Source organism: Stenella coeruleoalba, assembly GCF_951394435.1.
Source record: "Stenella coeruleoalba genome assembly, chromosome: 15".
Taxonomy (NCBI): Eukaryota; Metazoa; Chordata; class Mammalia; order Artiodactyla; family Delphinidae; genus Stenella; species Stenella coeruleoalba.
Window position 1 is genome coordinate 28,114,745 of NC_137161.1, and position 21,425 is coordinate 28,136,169.

At 46.0% G+C, this 21,425-nt stretch overlaps 1 protein-coding gene across 1 annotated transcript; it reads right to left on the reverse strand.

Moving 5' to 3' along the window:
- Nucleotides 1–613: 613 nt before the first annotated feature.
- NSFL1C (NSFL1 cofactor) lies at nt 614–20,914 on the reverse strand. The gene is made up of 9 exons (XM_079946543.1): nt 20,745–20,914; nt 18,286–18,383; nt 12,356–12,430; nt 9,691–9,856; nt 8,990–9,082; nt 7,667–7,776; nt 7,125–7,262; nt 2,167–2,331; nt 614–1,019 (listed from the first exon to the last, which is right to left on the reverse strand). The coding sequence occupies exons 1-9, from the start codon at nt 20,847–20,849 to the stop codon at nt 857–859; spliced, it is 1,113 nt and encodes a 370-aa protein (XP_079802669.1). The 5' UTR covers nt 20,850–20,914; the 3' UTR covers nt 614–856.
- Between the last annotated feature and the right edge of the window lie 511 nt (nt 20,915–21,425).

The following is a 21,425-nucleotide window of genomic DNA, read 5'->3' on the forward strand; positions in this document are numbered from 1 at the left end:
GCGTCATCAGTGCTCAGTGGTATTATAATTGTTTCTCTTTCAGACCAAGATACCCTGACTCTGAATTCATCTGGGTTGGCACAAGCTGTTTCCCAGTAAAAAGATACCCTGTCTACCTCCTAGGTACAGATTTCTGCATGTGGAGTAAATAAAGCAATGACAGAGCAGCCTGGATGATGAGGGAGGAAAGCGCTGAAGCAGCAGGTGTAGCTAGAATCTCAGCTGGCCAAGGCCTGGAGAGTGTAAACCTCCCAGGGTTTGAGTGAAAGGAGCACAGAGGCTGTGTGCCTCTGGATCTGACCTCATGCTTCAGGGTACTCTTGTTGCTGCTCAGTTTTATCCAGGCAAGAGATCTGTTCCTGTGGAAGTGAGTGGCTGCAAAAGCCTTTTTCTGTAAGTCCCCCCACTCCCTTCCCTACACAGGGGAAATCCTCCACTAGTCATCCTGGGGGCAGTGGGGGGACACACTAGTGGGTGGGTGTTGTGTGCCACATGCAATTTTTGCGCAGAGGGGATGGAAAACTCCTCCCCACACACCTTAGACATAAATATGATTTTAAGATAATCAAAGCCTGCCTCAGTGGGAGAGGTTCTGTATAACATGCTGGTGATATTCCTTCCATTTTTTTGGTTGTTTTTATTTTTTTCTTTAAAGTCCATTGATCGTCACAAAAACCCAGGAAATGCAACTAAGGAGAAAACAAATGTCCAACTGAGATCTAAGAACGCAGAGCTATGGAGGAGACGTGGCACTGGACTGCAGGGTGTGCGGGAGGGGGTGGAGGGGTGGTCTCCACGGGGCAGCCGGCCGTCGGGGACACAGGAAGGAGATGAGGCTGCTGGCTGGGCCAGGCAGTTATGTTAACCGCTGCACGATGACGGCATTGAGCAGGTTGGCTTCCTTCAGGGTCTGGCTCTCGTCAGCCAGCTCTTTGTTTGGGAAGGTGGTCATGAGGACAAAGCTGGTGGCAGCCATGGCCGGCCGGGCGTCCACGATGAAGAGTCGGATGTCGCTGATCCTGGTGGAGTGGGGGGAGTGGGGAGGTGGGTGAGCAGTGTTCTTCTCTGCCGCCCCCACCCCCCGCTTCAGGAAGCTGTATCATATCCCCAGGTCCCCTCCCCTGCCCAATCCTTCTCCACAGAGTGTCCAAAGCTCTCATTTGGAACCACATGAGCTCATGTCACTCCTTTGTCTAAAACCCTTTAGAGCTGCTCCCCCTTTCCCTGGTATAAACAGCAATCTCCTGACTGTGGTCCTGAGGCCTGCCTAATTTTACACCACCCTCCTTCCCCCTGTTCTCCTACCTCCCCATTTCAGTTCTTCATCATGCTGTGCTCCCTGCCCACATTTGGGTCCCTCTTCCTAGAGGCTTCTCTGCCTGACCCCTTTTCTGTAATCCTAATCAAACTTGTTTCACAACTAACCTCATGTGAAGCCTGTCAACACTCAAGGATTGGCAAGCCATCCCCTGGGCCCCACATGTGGGTTCTGGTTTACGTGGCCTATGATTGATGAAATTTAGACACTGCTATTCTAGAAAAAGGAGTTGCCAAATAGCTTTACTGGCAACAGTCCTCCCCTGCTAATCCCTTCATCACTTTGTGCCTCAGTTTCCCCATCTTTAAATTGGAGAGGCACAGTTGCTTTGATCCCAGATGATCTGAGATGGAACAGGTATTCTAGAATTCTCAAAGTCCAGATCTTGAAGAGACCTTAGTAGCCTAGTGGTTTTCAGAGGCTGCTGGCGGGCAGGGAGGTAGAGGAAGCCAGGTGGGTGGGAGGGTGCACTGCATCCCCTCTCCCCTCTATCAACCACAGCAGTTCAAATTTTATCTGTTCTACACTTGGGCTTTAGCATGAAACTTCCTTTGAACAAATTGTTTGGTGGTTAAAAAAACCCCCCTGAGGAATCCGATCCCCTAATTTTAGAGATGAGGAAAGAGACCCACACAGGGGAGGGAGCAAGTCACTGGCCGCACTTAATGGAAGAGGGGACCAAACCAAAGGCTTCAGACTTCCGTATCTTCCTATCCCACTGCCTCCTCTGGGGAAAGCACGGAGCGCCTGCTGGTGTTTAGGGGGAAGAACTGCTCCCTGCTTCTCACCTGTCCGTGGGAGTTTCTGGGACCCTCTTAGAATAAGCCAGGCCACATAATGCAAGGTACCTGTGGCTGTGGTTAAATTTCTGCACAAGCCTCCCGCCATCAGCAAGCCGTATTTGGATGTTTGTGGTAGGCTGCGACTCATCGACTGAGATGGAAGAGCTGGCTTTGGCCTCATTTTCTGCCTGTTGGGCTGGAGAGCTGGTATTCAACACCGGGGGTGCAGTGCTGAGGAGAGAGGATAGCGTCAGGACACAAACAGAAACAAGGCCCCACACAAGAGGGGAATCCTGTCTCAGATTTTTACTGAGCACTTGTTACGTCTGGTGCTGTTTGTTGCTACTGATATAAGGAGTGTCCAAGACAGAATCCCTGTCCTGATGGAACTTAGAGGTCCAGCGGAATTCACCTCAACCCCCAAATTATTGCTAGCTCCCTCACTCCTGGAGTTGGGCAAGTTACCAACCCCCTTCTTTCTTGGTGTCCACAACTGAACAAGGGCTTGAAGGGAGGAAAGCAGTATGCACGACAGCCTGGGCCAGGAGAAACTGGGATCTGATGCTGGAGGATCCAACAGACCAGGATGTTTTAGCCTCAGTGAGAGGCTGAGGGCAGAATGGGGAGGGGGCGCTCCAAGTCTGCAGCTGAGGTAGGCCTGACACAGCTTGGCAGGTGACTGCTGGAATGTAAGGGACAAGTCCAGACTCTTTTCCTCTGATGGGAGTTTTCAGGCCTGCCTGCCCCAGTGCAGCCTCACTCATGTGAGTATCTCATACTCATGTGTCAACTATCAGGAGGTGGTTGAGATTTCTGGAAAGCCAACTAAGTGCCCGGCACCGCAGGGATTAATTATACAATATGAACAGGACACAGTTCCTACTGCAGTGTTGAGGGCTCAGATCTTGGAATGAGATTGACCAGGGTATGAATTTACCCACTAGCTATGGTAGTGTTGGGCTAGTTATCTAAGCTCCCTGAGTTTCAACAAGGGTAGTAACAAGGTTCTTTAACAAGAACTCTTGTGAGGATTAAAGGGGTGCTACACTCAGGGTGGCTGACAAACACAAAATGCACACGAATTCCCAATTCTCCATAACCGTTGGAGGCTTCATCTCTCTCCAGTAAACCATCTATGTATCTCATTCTCAGTCTTTCTCTTAGCAGATATCTTGGCCTAGACCTATGCAGAGAACAGAGGCCACTGGATGAGAAGTCCCTTGCTTCCGCCCAAAGCCTCTAGTTAGATTAATTCATACACCTCACCGTTCCCTCTGATCCTTACAACCTAAAAAGGGTTCTTAGGAAATCCAACTGAAAGTGCTTTCCTAAGTGTGTTCCCCGGGACCCTAGTCCCTTGAGTTATCTCCAGGAAGGTTTTGGAAATGCCACATATTATACCAACAGCATCACAGGCCACTAACATATTAAAGAAGGCCTTGAGAGATCGTGGGGTTAAGGCAGACTTATTTGATCACCATGTCCTTTCTTTCATGTTACGCTTGTTAACCCCCTGCAGATTCTTTCATCGAACACAGTGAAATGTTGCCCCAGGGCAAATAATTAGCAAGGAAGAACTGAAAACTGAACTTACTCTTTTCTGTAAACATGAAAAATAGTGGCTTAGAGAATTACAAAGTGGAGCTCAGAAGAGAAACCTGGCCACACTTATTGGCTATGAGAGGAGCTTCTATGGATCAGCCTCACAGCACGTGTGACTCAAATGTGAGCTGAGACACAGATAAATTACACCACCACGGGCCTGAGGAGATGCTTGGAAACAGTGGAAAGTTAAATGTTGAACCTGTAAATGCCTAAGATCTACTCTGTTCTGTTCATTAGTTTTAAGGGCATTAGGTCAACTCTCTAATTAGACTCTAGGCAGCCTGTCCCTCAACTGTTTATAACAATTCCAAGTACATGATGGGTACTCACTGATGCTACTGCCTGCCAGAAAGGCCTGAATGAGAGAGAAGCGGAATTACCTGACTGCTCATTTCCTTTGTAGTGGGAATAAATTGGGCACTAAGGTGCTTTGTCGCCACAATGCTACCTCCTGAGACCCTGCCACCTGCTTTACAAAGATGACCACTACAGAAAGCATGGTGAGGGGACAAAGCTCATCCTGGCAGCAGTGTCACCCTTCACCCCCATCCCAAGTGCACTCTTGGTGTTTGGTACTCAAAATCAAGTAAATGCAGGCTTCCCAAATCTTCAGATTAGTTCCCATCCAAACAAACAAATGCAAAGCCTAAAATAAAAAAAGTTTCATGCAACTGAACGAACTTTTTCAGATTTCTGAAGTGAGAAAAATCTATTTATTCACTTTATTTTTCTAGGTAATTGGAGAAAAAACAAGCATTGACTGATTTTTGAGGCAAACCTGAGAAAAATTTCTTAAACTTTTGGCTTCCTGATCATTTTAGTTAACAAGAAGACAATGGAAAGCATAGTAAAATTTATTGGAAAAACTAAAAGAGCTGTCCATCTAGTTTAGACTGAAAAGCTAATGTTCCATCTCCCTTAGCTGTATAAAACATTTTTTTAGCTCACTTTTCATTAAAAGCTAGAACTGAAATAAAATCAAAGTACTGGTACTGGTACTGGCAATGAACATTTATTTAGCTGACAAGCATCACAGCTGATTATCAAGCTCTGTTTCGACTTGTTGATTCATCACCTGCACTAAGTATTCCCATCCTGCTAAAACAGACTCCTTAAAAACATCTTAATTTTTTGAGATGTGGAGTCTTCATACATAATAGAGTTAGACTTTCCAATAGTAGAAGCATTTTCTGTTAGTATCATGAAACCAGACAAACCCAAACTGCACAGTGCTCTGGACCCTTCCTTAAAACTACTGGTGGGTGAAAGACGGATACAACCTTTTTGGAGGGCAATTTGACAACATCTTAAAAATATGAAGATCGTTTGAGCTAGCAATTTTACTTCTAGTACAACATTAAGGGGTATATAAAGATTTAATTAGAGATATTCATTGTAATGTTGTTCATAATACTGGCAGCCACCTAAATGTTTAACATCAGGGACTGGTTAAATTATGGCACATACATAAGATAGAAACTTATGTTAGCATTAAAATAATATTGTAGGGTTTCCCTGGTGGCGCAGTGGTTGAGAGTCCGTCTGCCGATGCAGGGGACACGGGTTCGTGCCCTGGTCCAGGAAGATCCCACATGCCGTGGAGCGGCTGGGCCCGTGAGCCATGGCCGCTGAGCCTGCGCGTCCAGAGCCTGTGCTCTGCAACGGGAGAGGCCACAACAGTGAGAGGCCCGCGTACCGCCAAAAAAAAAAAAAAAATGTAGAAATACACCCACTGATCTGGAATGACAGCCATACTACACTGATTAGGCAAAATAACAGGTGATAGAACATTTATTTTTACACACACACACACACACACACACACACACACACACCCCCACCCACCCACCCACACACCCCCACACACACACCCCCCCACACACACAACCATACACGTATACAGACTGGAAGGATACTTCCCAGATACTAACTGGATATATCTGGTGTTAGGTTTAGGGACAGTTTTTATTCTTTATCTGTATTTTCTATTTTTTTTTTAAGATAAACACATTTTAGTTTAATAATATACGGAAAAAAATTATCTGGTGCTCTACAAAGCTTACCATAGCTGACAGGTAAGTCACAGATGGATCAGAGAACAGCTGTCCCGGACTAACCCACAGGCCCCAATGTGGTAGATGAAATGATGAGCAGGGTGGACTTAACTATTTTGGTCCTGGTAAACCACAATCTATTGGTCTCTAATGTCCTGAGCTATGACCCTTGCTCTTGATGAGGCATGAATGGCCAGCAGGGAGGCAGGGGATTCTAGGAGAGGGCCAGCCAGAAGCTCAAAGAGCACAGCTGTTGGCAGACCACACTCTGATTCCTGCAGATGGTGGTGAGGTGAGCAAGGGCAGTGCCTAATTCAAGAGCTGCCAGAGCTAGGTCAGAAACGGTGTCTTGCTGTGTAGGAGTGTGGGGAGAAATGCCAATCAGAAGGCCTGATTCCAGTCCCGGCTCTACCATAGGGAGCACCTAAGGGTATCCCTTAAAGTCCAAGAGCCTCAGCTTTCCCTTTATAAAATAAGGATGGTACTGGAGGGGAGGGTCACCATGCTGAGTGCCTCTCGTGTGCAAATATCTCTCTGAAGGATACTGACGAAGTGACCCCATGCATGGCCAAAGCTGAGTGGGTCCCTGAGAGAAGGCTGCCTGTCTGTGGGATGGTCAAGGATCTGGTGTGAGAACCCTGCCTATCAGAGGTAATAGGGACTATCAACCAGTCAGATCCTATTAGGGGTTTGAATGCAAGATGGAGATAGTGGCAGAGGACACGTGGCAAAAATTTCACAGGAAATGACAAACTGAGTCTCAGGCAGGACCAAAGAAATAGAGATAAGAGCTGCCATAACAGTGGAGCAGCAGGCTGCAAAGGGGCAACAATGTCTCTGAGCTTCCCTGGATCCTAAATGATGCCGCTGCAGGCTGGCCGGCAAGAGTCCAGGATTCCTTTCTCCTCTGAATCCCCATTTCAAGTGACCTGAATACATGTGTCTGTTTCAGCCTTTAAGCCATGCAGAAGGTTATCCCTGCCCGGGACACCTAGATTACCGAGTCAAAGCAGCAATGTGTTACCTTTACTGATTACACTGACTGCTCACTGTGGGGCAGTGCTCTACGTGCTCCTCCCAGCAGTAATCGAGGAGGTAAGGATTCTTATTAGTCCCACTTTATAGTTGAGCAAACTGAGCCTGGATAGTCCAAGGTCAAATGGCTAGAAAGTGAAGAATAGATTTAAACTCAGGTTTGTTAATGCCAAAGCCTATGTTCCCCATACTCTTCCTCCCATAAAAATAAAATCTGAAGTACTCTGTAATAAACAGTAAAGAGCTATACAAAGTGAGCCTTACACAGGGCCTGTTGGGCCCGACAGGAGTGACCCACACAGTCCCACTCCCACCTGTGCTGCTCCTTACCTGCCCAGTTTCTGACCCTCACCAGTGAAGGCTCTAAAGGCTCCCTTGGGCTTCACAAAGTCCTCATCCCGATGGTCCTCCATGTCCAAGTTCACCTGCCCACCATGCGCTAACCTCCGCAGCTCTGCTGGCACCTCTCTGTGGGAGAAAAGGCAGTTCTGGGGCCCACAAAGAGCAGGATGGGAATGACAGTGATGCTACAAAGCGAGGAGAAACTTCTCAGTTCCAACTGTGAAGCTGGGCTTCACAGGGAGTTGACTGCTCCAGTGGCTACCTGTCCGCCTCCCCCTTCTCTCATGCCTGCTCAGAGTCAAGAGTGGAGACCTGTACCTTATTTGGTGACTTGGCTCTGTCCTAGGCCCAAAGGGGAAATGCAGATACACAGGGCTTTGGGAGCAGATCTGTGAATCTGTATCTCAACTGTGCTAAATCTGCTTAAAAATGTAAACTTCTTAAATAATAAACATTTGAATCAGCTTCTTCTTTCCCATCTGCCATCTCACTCACTGATATGGAATCCGAAGGAGGGCTTTTCTGCTCACCCTCTGCGGATAGACTCCAGAAACTGGGCATTGGATGGGTCTTGGTAGCTTCTGAGTTCACCATTATCCAGGCTGAATCCACTCTTCCAGAGCTTCAACACTACATGAACCTGTGACAACAGGAGGTAAGCAGTCCATACATTGTCAGGAACCGGGCAAGCACACCAGCATGAACTTGCAAATTAACGAGTTTTTACTATTTTACTGTGTCATTATTAAAACACCCAGACAGACAAACATATACTCATGCACAAGGAGATCAATCAACAACCAATGAAATAAGTATTAACCTAAAATAAGAAAGTGATATGGCACAAGTTAAGAGAATGGGCTTTGATTTAAGCAGACCTGGGTCTGCATCTTGATTTTGCCACTCACTAGCTAAGCGGCGCTGAGCAGATGACTCAACTGAAGCTGTGGCTTCCTTATCTATAGGGTTGCCAGTGTGCTTGGCACAAAGCTTGTGTTCAACTAAAGTAGCATGGCAAATCTCCCGTGGACTATTTTGCAGCCATTAAAAATGACATCTACAATTTCTGTTAATGACTCCCTATATATATATATACAGAAAAGGGTCTAGAGGACTAAAGACCAGCATATTAGCAGCTGCTACCTCAGGTGGATAGGATTTTTATTTCCTCCTTGCTTGACTACTTTACTTTGGAAAAAAACCCAAAATAATTAAAAACAAATACATTATGGAGACTAATGGTCACAAGGTCGTATGAAAATGTTTATGGCACTGAAAAAGTATATATATATTTATAGCTGAGTCACTTTGCTGTACAAAAGAAATTAATACAACATTGTAAATCAACTATACTTCAATAAAATTTAAAAAAACGTTTACGATATAAACCTCAAAACTGACTCTACAGTATGATTATACTTATTGGAGAGGGGGGATCCCTATGCACAGGGAAAAAAGGACTGGAATATAATACGGAAAAAGTTCAAAAAGTACGTTTCAGGCCTCCTTGGGGGGGTGTCTAAAGACCAAGTTCTTCAGGCACATTCACACCACCAGAGAACCCTGCAATCACTATCCCTCTGCCTGAGATCCATGGAATGCTCAGAAAACTCCATTATTTGTCCATCCGCTCTGCCTGTCCCCACTCATGGGCCACCCCCCTCCCCCCACACCCAGACAGATGAGAGCTGTCTTTGATTCTCAAGTAAGCCTTTCCATTCATGGAATACAGCAAACCTGCTGCCTCTTCCCTTTTGGAGGCTGCTGATTCACATGTAACATGGGACTAATTTCTCCCCCAAAATGATAAAACAGTCCACGAGCTTCCTTAGAGAAGGTAGGTGCACACTCACATCTTGGCCGGAATGCCGCCTCCTTTCTCCGGCCACGTAGGCAGACTCTTCCTCTGGTGCTGCTCCAAGGCGGTAGCCACCTCCTGCAAATGGCTATAAAAGACAAGTTCATGAAGACCGGAGAAGTGGGTCAACAGTTATCAGGTTATTCAGATACAATGATGTTATCTCAAGCTTGTTAACTACTAGGTACACTTTCTCTGAGTAGGAAACTCAGAGACTGGGGTCAAAACTGGAATGGTGGGGGGGTATTGCTTGGTTAAAGGGAATGGCTGCTACTAAGCTCTAGTTAATCATGACCATTTCAGAATCTAGGTGTATGATAACACTAAAGACTTTTTGATTTTCACAAAGAAAACAGAAATCCTGACTGTATGTAAAACAGGTGGCCACCGATTCAATTAAAACAAAAATAAAGCAAGACACGGAGTAAGTCAGGTTGGTTAGGCCAAACAAAACATGTTTGCAGAACCTGATCCAGACCATAGGCCATAGGTTTGAAAACTTTGCCCCAAATCTTGATTTCATGTTAAAAGGTAAGAGAAACTGCACTGCTCTTCTGCATATGAGAGGAAGTGAGCAAATGAAAAACAAAACAAAAACAAATTCAGTCACTACTGGGGTGAGGAAGGCCTCCTTTCCTCTGCTCTGGAACCTCAGTCCTGTGGACACAGACAACGACCCCGACCCCTTATGCTCACTCTTGGTTTACTGGTCTCTCCAGGGCTCTTGGTCACTCGCTCCACAGCTACGGCTCCATGTTCTTTGGCACCTTTAAAGAGATCGTCCACCAGCTCGTTGGGACTTTTCTTCCTGGGAGGGCCAACAATCTGCTGTCCACTTCTCTCTGAGCCCCCAGCATAAAACCTGTGCAGAAAATACACATCTAACACCAAATATACTTAGAAGACATGAACAGAGCATGTGCCAGGCTCTGGGCTAGGAGCTGGGCACAATGAGGCAAAGGGTACAAATGCCCATCTTTAAGGAACTTACTGTCTAGGTGGGGACAGATTTAAGAGGCAGGCAGCCATACTGCAGTGTGAGCCACAGTAGAAGTGAGTAAGGGGTGCTCTAGGAACACAGAGCTGGGGTGTACAGTCAAGGGTTCCTAGAAGGGTGTCTTCTGGGCTAAATCTTGAGGATGAGTTTATCAGGTAAAGGACAAGGGAAGGGTATTCCAGGCATGCACGACAGCATGTTAGCTCTAGGAATTCACCATCCGGCGGCCAGCACCTTTCCAGCAGATGATCACTATGGTCAGTTAGAAGCAGCTACCACTAGCAGCCCTGGATTAATGGTGGCAGTGGTGTGGTTAGTACAAGCAGCTAGGTTCCACTGTTGGCTCTGCCACTGAGTGACCTAGGCAAGCCAATGCACTGAGCTAACCTCACTTTCCTTCTTTGAAATGGAAGGGAAGGATCACATGCCCTACCTACCTGTTCCTTAAGTCAGGGCCATCAGGTTCAAATCAGCGGAAGTATGCAAAAGAACAAGCACAGAGTAATGCACACATGTAAGGTGTGATACAGCACCAAGAGCTCCCAAGCCTCACCTAACCTTGCAATTCTTGTGACATACACCGGGCAGATGCAGAAGAGTGGGTACTGGAGGAGGTCAGGGAAGCTCAAATACAAGCCCCAAGATACCCATACCTGCTTTGCAATAGGCCAAGCATGGCTTGAGATGAAGTTAGCACTTTTTTTTTTTAGCTGCATCTGAAAATCTTCAGTCATGTAGCCTTGGCTAGCTGCCTCCTTATCACTCCTATTCACAGCTAAATCAATAGCACATCTCAGTGAGGAGAACCGAGAACCTATAAAACTGAGCCTCAGCCTTCCATTTCCTGACATTCCCCAGAGAATGCAAGGCAAAACCCTAGGCCTTGGCATGGACAACAGCACCAGTGTCATTAGGTCTGAAATGCTGAGGGACCAGAGATGTAACCGGGATGTGAAGTAAAAGAAGGTCACCGCCTGGAGGATGTGACAGGACAGGAGAAGTAGGAGGAGGTCATTTAGGAGTTGGGCATTCACTTACTTGATGACACTGCCTTTCATTCAAGTATTAAAACACTGAAATTAACATTTATTCCTGAACTTTGAGTGTATCTAAACAGAAGGCTCTGAGGTAGTGTAAAGGTCACTACGTGGATGAAGACAGAGAACAGAACACACATAATTTCTCAGCCCACTTCCCAAAGAGTGACCACGATGAGATAACTGCATTTCCATAATGGTTATTATACAATGTTCCTTAGGAATGTTTGACAGACCAAGACAGATTCCATGGACAACCAAAACCCATGAAGTGAGGCTGCAGCCAGTTCATCCTTGTTCATTCCAGGTAGACAAAGTTCTGTTCAGTGGACTGTAAGATCCTTATTAAGGGATCTCAAAGCCCTGGCTTACAAACTAGGAATCTGTGATCAAATGCCTTAAAAATATTCATGCCCTTAACCCGGTATTTTCATTTCTATAAACTATCCAAAATAATCTGAAATGTAGTCAAAGATTAATACACAGAGATGTTCACAGCATTGATATTTAAGGTGGCAAAAAACTGGAAATGATTTAAATGTCGAGCATTCCATATGATGGACCATTATAGTCACTGAAAACAGTTATGAAGAATCTTAATGACCTGGAGAAGTATTCAAGATGTAGCATTAATCGTACAAAAGCAAGAAACAAACATCTGACTTTCACCATGTAAAATACAATATAAACAAACTATATTTACACACAGAACCAACACTTAGTGGAAATATACCAAAATATTAACCGTAGTTACCACAGGGTGGATGAGTGTTATATTTTTTTTCATTACGCTATTCTACATTTTCCACAACAGACACTAATTTTATTATAACATTCCTAAAGGTTAAAAACAAACCAACAAAAAACAGTACTGTGTCTGTATATTGGAGGAATATACATTTGTAAGCCCTTTTTTTCTCTTTATTATGTAATATATTGCTTTTTCAATAAGGAAAAGCTGGAAGGAAATACACCAAAAATATTATTGATACGTGGTTACCTCTGGGTTGTATTACGAATGGCTTTTTTCCTTATAGATTTATTTCCCTTCCCCTAATATTCTTCAATAAATACATATTATCTTAATAATTAAAAATGAAACAGAACAAAAACAAATCCAGAATACCCCAAAAGAAAAGAAAATAGTAAGAGGACAGGGATCACTTCTAAGCACAGGGAGTGGAAAACTGTTTCTAGTATGCATATGACTAGCCCACAGTAGTAATGGCTAATGATAACCGAGCATGTTTATCCTTCTAGGCTGTTCTAGGTGATTTGTACATTACCATGGACTTTCCTGTGGACTGTGCCCCCAATAAAGACTCACCTCTGACCCTCCTCATCCTCCTCGTCCTCGTCTTGGTCATGAATAAGGTCTCTGAAGGATGTCACCCTATTATCGCTGGAGACACAGAAAGGAGCAAAATGATCTCAAGGGGAGTTAAAGAAAGGCGATCTGCATCATCAGCTGCTAACAGTTGAGGACACTGAGGTTAGGTTTTTTGGTGGGGCAGGAAGAGGATCTATGGGAAGAGGGTTAACCTCTCAAGTTTATAATGCAAAACAATGATATTTATTCAAGGTCACACAGGACTAAGAATAAATTAGAAAGTGTATCAAGAAGTAAAATGAAATCCAATTTAAGCTCTCCTAGAGGGGGAGGAGGGAACCGGATAGGGTCTGTACTACTTTAAAAACGTACTACTGGATAGCAATTTTCATCATATAATTTTTAAATACTGGGGGAATGCCTGTGTGCCAGGCACTGAACTGGATGCTAAGTCTATAAAATGATCAGGCACAGTTCTTACCCTTTAGTTGCTTACAGGCTAGTGGCTCTTTGGCCAGGAAACCATCCATTAAATACTGTGCAACAGGGGCTGTGACAGAGGGAAGCACATGGGATGTGAGAGCAGTCTCCTGTTCTAGGTGGGGGTTGGGGAACATCAAGAAAAGCGTCATAGAAAAATGCAACATTTGGACCGAGTGCTGACAAACTAGGGGACCATCAGTCAATTGGATAAAGGATGGTGGGGCTGGTGGGGAAAGGAGACCAACAGGGCATTACAGCACATACACAGAGACTAGTGAAAGTAACATATTAGAGGAAGGATAAATCATCAAGAAGTAAAAATGAAATGAATATATGAGTGAAAAGGCTTCTGTCTGCTTCTGCTGTAGGTCAGTCAAGTATTTATTAGTGTTTAGGAAAAAAGCAGGGTTGTGTGGGGTGCGGTAGAGAGGGCACACTAAACATGGTATGACAAGGGTTAACTCCCTCCTCTGACACTGTCTTACACTGCCACTTTTTTCCTAGTTTAGATTTGTCCTTAAGGAATAATCTTAGTTTTTCAAGGATCATGAGACACACCATTTTCTGTATTCCTTAGGGGAAAAAAAGTTGTTTCTCTTTAATATGGGGGGAGAGGGTAATGGAGATTTAGTGAGGCTAGAGAAGGAGTTGTTTACTCCAGCTCAGCCTTGAAGAAAGAGTTATTTCAGGGAGTCAATCAGAGGACAGAATAGGCTCTGAGGCTCCACCAACTAGAAAAAAGAGGACAAAGATCAACCGATGTAGCAAATACATTCCTGCCTAAGTGAGCTGAGAGCAACCTCCTAGGCATTCCTTCATGCTCTACACAATACGGTTTAAAAGGATGCAAGTGATAAGATCCATACTAGTGCCCTAAAAGGTTAATTCCACTCATTACTCTTCCCAGGGGAGTTTTCCACAGATGCTTAGCTTAGCATCCATGGAAAAAAAAAATCCTCTATCTCTCTGTCGTTAAACACCTTCAAATACACATGTGTATACCTGCTTGAGCAAACCACTTGCTCTGGCTATAGGTCTGACCCCTTCCCCAAAAGTTCTTACACCTAGACTCTGACAGTATCTAACACAGACTCTGGTGTCCATTTACTTGGTTCCAATGCCAACTTAGCCTCCAACCCTGGGATCTTGGGCATGCTAATGAAATTCTCTAAGCCTTCATTTTCTCATGTGAAAATGGAGACAATCAGCACCAACCTCGTGGGCGTGCTGTGAACAGTCGGGGTGCTGATGCACGGTGTAGCACATTTCAAGTACTACTCTTGAGCAGCAGTTCTCAAAGTGTTGGTCCTTGGACCAGGAGCATCAGTATTACCCTCAAAATTGTGAAAGATGCAAATCCTCAGCCCCTACCCTAGACCTCCTCAATCAGAAACCCTGAAAGGAGTGTCTACCAATCTGGTTTTAAGGAGTCCTCCAAGTAATTCTGATGCATGCTCAAGTCTGAGAACAACTGCTCTGGAGTAATGCTCTGAGAGTTACCTTAACAGTATGGATGTCCTGGGGGCATTACCAATTTCAGAATACTCTGTCTTGTATCTTCCACAAATTGGCAAAATGTCTCAGAAATTTCAATTTTTCAGCATCAGAACTCTATCTCCCAGGCATCCTGAAGTGGCACAAAAGTGCTTTGTCAGATCACATTTTCTGCAGTGACAGGAATGCTGTACCTGCACTGTCCAATAATGAAGCCACTAGTCACATGTGGCTATTGAGCATTTAAAATTTGGTAAGTGCAAATGAATAACTGAATGTTTTATTTTAATTAGTTTAAATAGCCACATGAGGCTAGCGGCCACCATACTGGACAGTATAGTTTTAGAGAATCAGACAACGGTGGTCCCTAGAATTCTAAGAAAGTACAGTTTGGTTGAATGAAAGAAGAAGAAAAAACAGCCTACCTCTTGCTCGACCCTGTGCTCGGTACAGGGGTGGGAGGTGCTGCACAGAGAAGTAGCTAATAGCACATGGCAGAAGCAGCAGCTTTGGATTTAGACAAATCTGGGTTTGAATCCACTGTAACAGCAAATGTGTTACTCAATCTTTCCTAAGACTCAGCACCCTGACCTGTGAAATGGTGAGCACCTGACCTACTTCCATGGTTATAGAGGTATAAGAAGAGAACATATGTGAGAATATCTGGCAGAGCCAGACAGATGGTGGGTGCTCCTGGAATACTAGCCCTCCCACCTCCAGGAACTTACAACTTACTTAGGGAGAAAAATATTAAGGTAATTATCAGGAGAAGAATTCAAGACAACACAGGAAAGATGTCATACAGTAGTATGTGGATATGGGTTGTGACTGGAGTTTGTGCTGCCTATGGGTTGGGGGATAACATGCTCAGTAGAGAAGGTGGGGAGGGAGCTAAACCTGGAAGGACACAGAGTATCTGCACAGGTGGAAAGGAAGCAAGAGAGTGGGCATGTCCAGTCAGATGAGAGGCTCAAACAAAAGCAGAAGAACCAAAAACAAGGCAGAATTGAGACACCAAAGAAATCAGTTTGGTTGAAATAAAGATTTAAGAAAGGAGGAAAAGGGGGATAAGATGAGGTTGGCAGGTTCACAGCGAATTCTGGAGGACAGTGAAAGTCCACAGGGAGAGGCAGTACATCATTCTGGCTGAGAGCTGAATGCTGGAAGCAGAAACAGATCTACATTTAAATCCTTGTTTTGCTAGCTGTGTGATCTTGGGAAGATGCCCAGCTTCAGTGCCTTCATCTGTAAAATGGGAAGAATAACAGTACCCACCTCACAGGGTTGTAGTAAGGATTAAAAAGATGTATATATATCAATAAAAGCTTAACCCAGTGCCTGGCAGCTGGTTAAGTGCTCAATAAATGACAGCTGTTATAATTGAGGAGTTTAGACTTTCTCCTATAGCTATGGTTAACCTTTTTATGTCCCACAGTCCTTTGAGAATCTGATAAAAGTTATGAATTTTCTTGCCAGAAAAGGTACTACATATATATAAGTTTTTACCTACAATTTCAGGTAATTTATGGACCTTCTGACATCCATTCCACAGATTCCTCCTAGGGGGTTCAGGGCCTCCCCGTGAAGAACCCCTGTTCTAGAGTCAGAGGAGGAACTCACTAATTGAGTGCTATGCCACAGAGGCAGTGATGACATGAGAGGGTATGTGAGAAGATGACAGTGGGGTCGGGGAGAGCTCAGCAGCAGGCTAAGTGTCCTGCAACAGTCAGGTCAAACAGGGGAAAGGCAGGCCCCACAAAGGATTCCTCTGAGGTGCTAGCACAAGCCTGCCTTTTCCCTGAGAATGCAGTCAGCATTTACCACCTGGACAAGCACAACGATGTAACAAACAGTGCCTTCCCTCTCCCTTTTCCTTGGCTTCACCTAAGCCTAGTACCAAGTCTGAGGCTTAACCAAAGCAAAAAAGTAAGACCTTTAGGCCTGCATGTGTGCTTGGTCTTTTACTCCCCGCAGTCTTAATGTTAAACTCTATTCCCTTGATTTTTTTTACTTTTAAGTCTACTTTTTAACATATAGACTTGCTGTGGAATGAGACAGGGAACAAATAAGAATGGGGAAGATGAGAATGGATGCTAATAATGGTAATAATAAAATGACAATAATAGCAGTTAACACGTTCTGTGTTCTAAGTGCTATGTAAGTATTAACTCATTTAATCTCGCATGTGGTAGGCACTATCATCATTCCCATTTGACAGAGGATGAAAACTGAGGGACTGGAGATGTTAAGTAACCTGCCCAAGGTCACAAATCTCTACAGTGGCAGTGCTGGGATTTGAACGTGAGCAGTCAGGCTCCTAGCCCAGGTTCTAATAAACCATTGTCTTTTTTTTTTTTTTTTTAAAGATTTTTTTGAGGTGGACCATTTTTTAAGTCTCTATTGAATCTGTTACAATATTGCTTCTGTTTTATGTTTTGGTTTTTTGGCTGCGAGGCATGTGGGATTTTAGCTCCCCAACCAGGGATTGCATCTGCACCCCCTGTATTGGACGGTGAAGCCTTAACCACTGGACCGCCAGGGAAGTCCCATAAACCACTGTCTTGACAGGACTTTGGTCTACCAGAGAAGCCAGGTGTGAATATGTGACTGACATCAGAGGCTAAGTTTCAATTTCGTCTCCTCTGTATTTTTTTTTTCTTTCCTGCGGTACGTGGGCCTCTCACTGCCGTGGCCCCTCCCGCTGCGGAGCACAGGCTCCGGACGCGCAGGCCCAGCGGCCATGGCTTACGGGCCCAGCCACTCCGCGGCACGTGGGATCCTCCCGGACCGGGGCACGAACCTGCGTACCCTGCATCGGCAGGCGGACTCCCAACCACTGCGCCACCAGGGAAGTCCCCTCCTCTGTATTTTTGTGCCAACACCCCAACAGTAATCTGTGGTACCTGTGAAAGACACACCCCAGGAAATCAGCTGTCTCTATCAGCAGCTACAAGTAAAGCCCTTACCTTATCAACCAGGTCCCAGGCAGTAACATCTTGATGTGCCATCACTGACACCTCACAGGTGGGCATCTATGAATAGCTAAAAGATGTCCTGCCTATTACCTCTTTCCTCTGGAAATGTAGGTAGGGGAAGAAGTTAAGGAAGCAATGAGAACTGGGGTTAGTGTTCCTTCTAGAAAGGGAGGAAATGTAATTTAAATCTCAGATGCCCTTAGAGAGAAACACAATTTATCACTTCACCAGCAAAGAAACACTATATCTGTATTCTGGGGTTGAATTCAAACTCAAATAAATTGAGAACATACACCAGAGAGTAGAAACAAATCAGGCTGCGGCAGAGAGGGGAGCTGTAGTTCAGACACCTTTAAAGGAAGAGGCCCTGCCTGTCTCCCAGAAGACCTGCATTATCTCACTCTGTAGATCACAGCAGTGATCGGCTGTGAGAATCTTGGAGCCAGGGTGGCCAGGACAGGGGATGCAAATGGGATAGCAAAGGTTAACACTGCTTCACAGAATAAGACAAGGTCTCCCTAATCAATTTGGGAAAGGATGGGTTAAACAGGTTTATTTTCTCTAAGTCTTCTTAATAGGGTAATGGGCATCCTAAAATATTGAGAGCCTTTTTAAAGTCACCTGGTCTAATCTTTTACATCTACAGCATCCCTGAAAGGAAGTACTTCGGTTTCTACTTAAAAACTTCCATAAATGGAGAGGCCACTCCTCATATTTCATAAATAAGAGACCCCCCCCCCCCACCAAACATCTTAAAAGTTGGTTCTGTGGTTTCCTCCAGGATTGGATCATATACCACACTCAGTTAAGAATCCCAAATCTCTACAGGAAAGGAATAAGTCTTGCAAGAAACTACTATGCACCAGTCAGTCTATCTTCCTCCCTCAAACCCACTGGTCCACATCCCCAGGCCTGAATCCTCTGTCCCATTGCTGGAAGCACACCAATGTAGCAATAACTGAAGTTGGCCCTTACCTGGGGGCTGTGCCTCTGGATACTGAACTGGGGGTTGCCTGCGAAATGGTCACAATGTCTTCGTCCCCTCCATCCTCATAAAAGCTTGCTAGGGCGATCTGAAACAGAGAGGTAGTAACTTGGGATCCTTAAACAGGCCTTCATCTAACACATCTCCTTTCATCTCCTTTGAACACAAAGGAGCAGACACAAAAATATGGCCCACACTTACAAGGCACTCTGCATTTGGGGGGGGCATAGAAAATAAGACCAAAAGGTAATGGCCCAAGTACTTGTTTTCATATTACCTGAAAAAAATTCCACCTACTAAGGGGAAAAGAAGGCAAGAAGGAAAGTTGGGATGGTGACACTCCTCATTCTCATTTTCATTAGGAAATGTGATCTAGTAAAAGCAGTGTACATTTATTGAGCACTTATTTATGAGCCATGTTGTTCTGAGTACAACTCTACCTGTGTTAACTCATTTAATCCTTAAAGAACCCTATGTAGTTAGTGCTATTATCATCTCATTTTATAGCTGATAGAGAAGCACCGAGACGTTAAGAAAGCTGTCTGAGGTTACACAGTTGGTAAGGAGTAGAGCCAGGCTCGATCCCAGTCAGTCTGCTCGGGCCCTTACTCTCAGCATTTAGGTGATAGCCAGGAGTTGGGAACTGTGAGGTCAGTCCAGATTGCTACTTTTACTTTCTCTCTGAGGCTGTTTCCTAATCTGTGCAATGGGGACACCCATCCCACCAACCCTGCAAAACGGATGAGGATCCATTAACATTTATGCAGTCATGTCTTAGCTCTGTAGATACAGAAGGAATAAGGGCCTCTTTTGGCCATTTGTAACTGGATGTTTCTCGCATGGACTCAATGCACAGGTATTTACTTATCATTTACTTTGCACAAAGAAGTAAGAGAGCAATGAGGTCTACAGAGGTGAAAAAGACATGGCTCTTGTCCTCAAGGTCACCACCTTTTAGGAGGCAGTGAGCTGCTGTGGGACATAACCAGCCTGTTGGAAGCAGCGTGCCTTTACAGAACACGCTTTAGCAGGCCTGCCAGGAGGCAGTATGCTGTGGTGGGACATGCACTGAACTGGCATTGAGGGGTGTCTACATTCAAGTCCTGGGCAAGTCATGTCACATGCATGAGCCCATTTCCCCACTAAGAGCATGAGGAGACTGGGGCTGATGACCTGCCACCTGTAACACTGTGAGCTTTTAGGTCTTTCAGGCAGAAGCTGCATTTTGTATTTCTGCCCAGCACAGGAGCTTTACACTGTGTGTCTGTACAGGTGTGATGCTTTATCTAACTCTTACACTTTCCGGAAGCATATAAATGGTGAACTCAGCAGACACAGTTCAAATCCTAATCCCTGGGTGTGTGACCTTGGGCCTATCACTTGACCTCTGAGCTTCCAATTCATCTATACAACTGAGGAAGTTTTCTTTACCTCATAGTGTGGCTAGGATTAACTGAACCATCACATGTCAAGTGCCAGGGCACATGGTGGTTAAGAGCTTGGGCTCTGGTATCAGACAGAACTGAGTTCAAATGCCATCTCTTCCACTTGGCATCTGGTGAGGCCTTGTGCAAGTTACTTAACCTCCCTAAACCTCAGCTTCAAAACGCACAGGTTAAACGACTTAAAACACCTAAAGCAGTTAGAACAGCACTTGGCTCATGGCAGGCACTCAATAAATATTCATCATCGTCATCTACCTGAGACGTAGGCTGGCGAACAACATGTATGCAATTCTTCCTACAATTAATTACTGAGTGCCTATTACATGTCAGGCGTTTTTCCAGGCACAGGGGATTCAACAGTTTACAAAAATCCCTGCCTCGTGTAGCCTATCTTACTGTCTTCTTAACTAATAAATATTTAACGTATACTTAATACATGCTCTGAACTAGACGATAAGCTCCACGAAGACTCCCATTTTACAGAAGAGTTATTTATTAAAGATGAATAGGCTCCACTACCCAGTTTCTCCCAGCAATTAGGTAGGAGGGGGCGTGGGCCAAGTCCTAGGCTGGGCTTCTCCCCTGGCCTGAGGCCGGGGCTGCGGAAATGGAAATGAACGAGCACCTAGTCCCCAGCGCCGCTCCACCGGGGAGTTGGTCAGTCGGGCCGGGCCTGCAGCCTAGACTCGGCGCGGCAGCCACGCCCCCAGGCTCTCCCTCTTCACGCGGGCTGCGGCAGTGCCCCAAATCTCGCTGACCCGAAAGCCAGGCAGAAGGGGAAACTGAGGCCGGGTACAGCAGGTTGGGGCCGGAGCTAGCCCGCGTTTCCCCACGCCCAGGCCAAGCTGGCGACGCGTGGCAAGCAGCCCCAGGACCCTGAGGCCTGGGTCGGGCCGCGGCCCGGCGGGATGACTGTGCGCTTCGGCCACCGCGGGCTTGTCGCGCCAGGCGCCCGCGCCCCGCAGTCCCCAGCCCGCCCTACGCGGCCCGCCTCGCGGCGCTACCTGCAGGTCCCAGCCGGCCGACTCCAGGAAGAAGCGGGCCCGGTCCTCCTCGGCGCCCGTCACCGCCACGAACTCCCTCAGCGAGTCCTGTCGCTCCGCCGCCATCTTAGCTCCGTGCGCCGCCCAAACCGCCCCGGGCCCCGCCGCACAGCCTCAGCCCCGCCGGCGCGTTCCGCCCACCGGTCAGCCCTGTCCAGCTGAGCGGCGACCGCCCGCAGGCCCCGCCCCATGCGGTGCCTCACGCAAAACCTTCCGTGCGAGAACTCCGCCGCTCCGCGTCCTCTGGCGGCCGTAGCGTGGACCCTCAACCTAACAGCAGGGGTGGGAGCGCGGGGAGGATGAGAGGAGGGGCGGGTCTTCCGCTGGGTACCTGTGGGATGAAAGATCCCGAAAGGAGTCAGTTTCACAATTATTCATTGAGTCGTTTCCTCATTTCATTAATTTATTCATTCGTTCATTCACTTACTTGTTCAAATATTTACTGAGTGGAATCAAGGGCCCGTTGCTCTTCCACGGCTGGGGATCAGCAGCGAGCAAAACAGAGTCCCTGCCTTCTTGTTCACATTAGAGAGCCTTGAACAAGTCACTCTTGTCTCCCAACCCTTCCGTGGCTCCCCACCTCAATCTGCTTTAAAAATGTCTCAGGGCCTGCAAGACCCCTGTGAGATGTGCCAGCTCTCC

Excerpts from the sequence above, each read along its gene's own strand:
- NSFL1C (XM_079946543.1), bottom strand. The coding sequence starts at position 20,849 with ATGGCGGCGGAGCGACAGGACTCGCTGAGGGAGTTCGTGGCGGTGACG. Across the intron at positions 12,431-18,285 it reads TCCAGAGGCACAGCCCCCAG|CGATAATAGGGTGACATCCT; the intron begins GTAAGGGCCAAC and ends CTGTGTCTCCAG. Across the intron at positions 2,332-7,124 it reads GAGGGTCAGAAACTGGGCAG|CACTGCACCCCCGGTGTTGA; the intron begins GTAAGGAGCAGC and ends CTCTCTCCTCAG.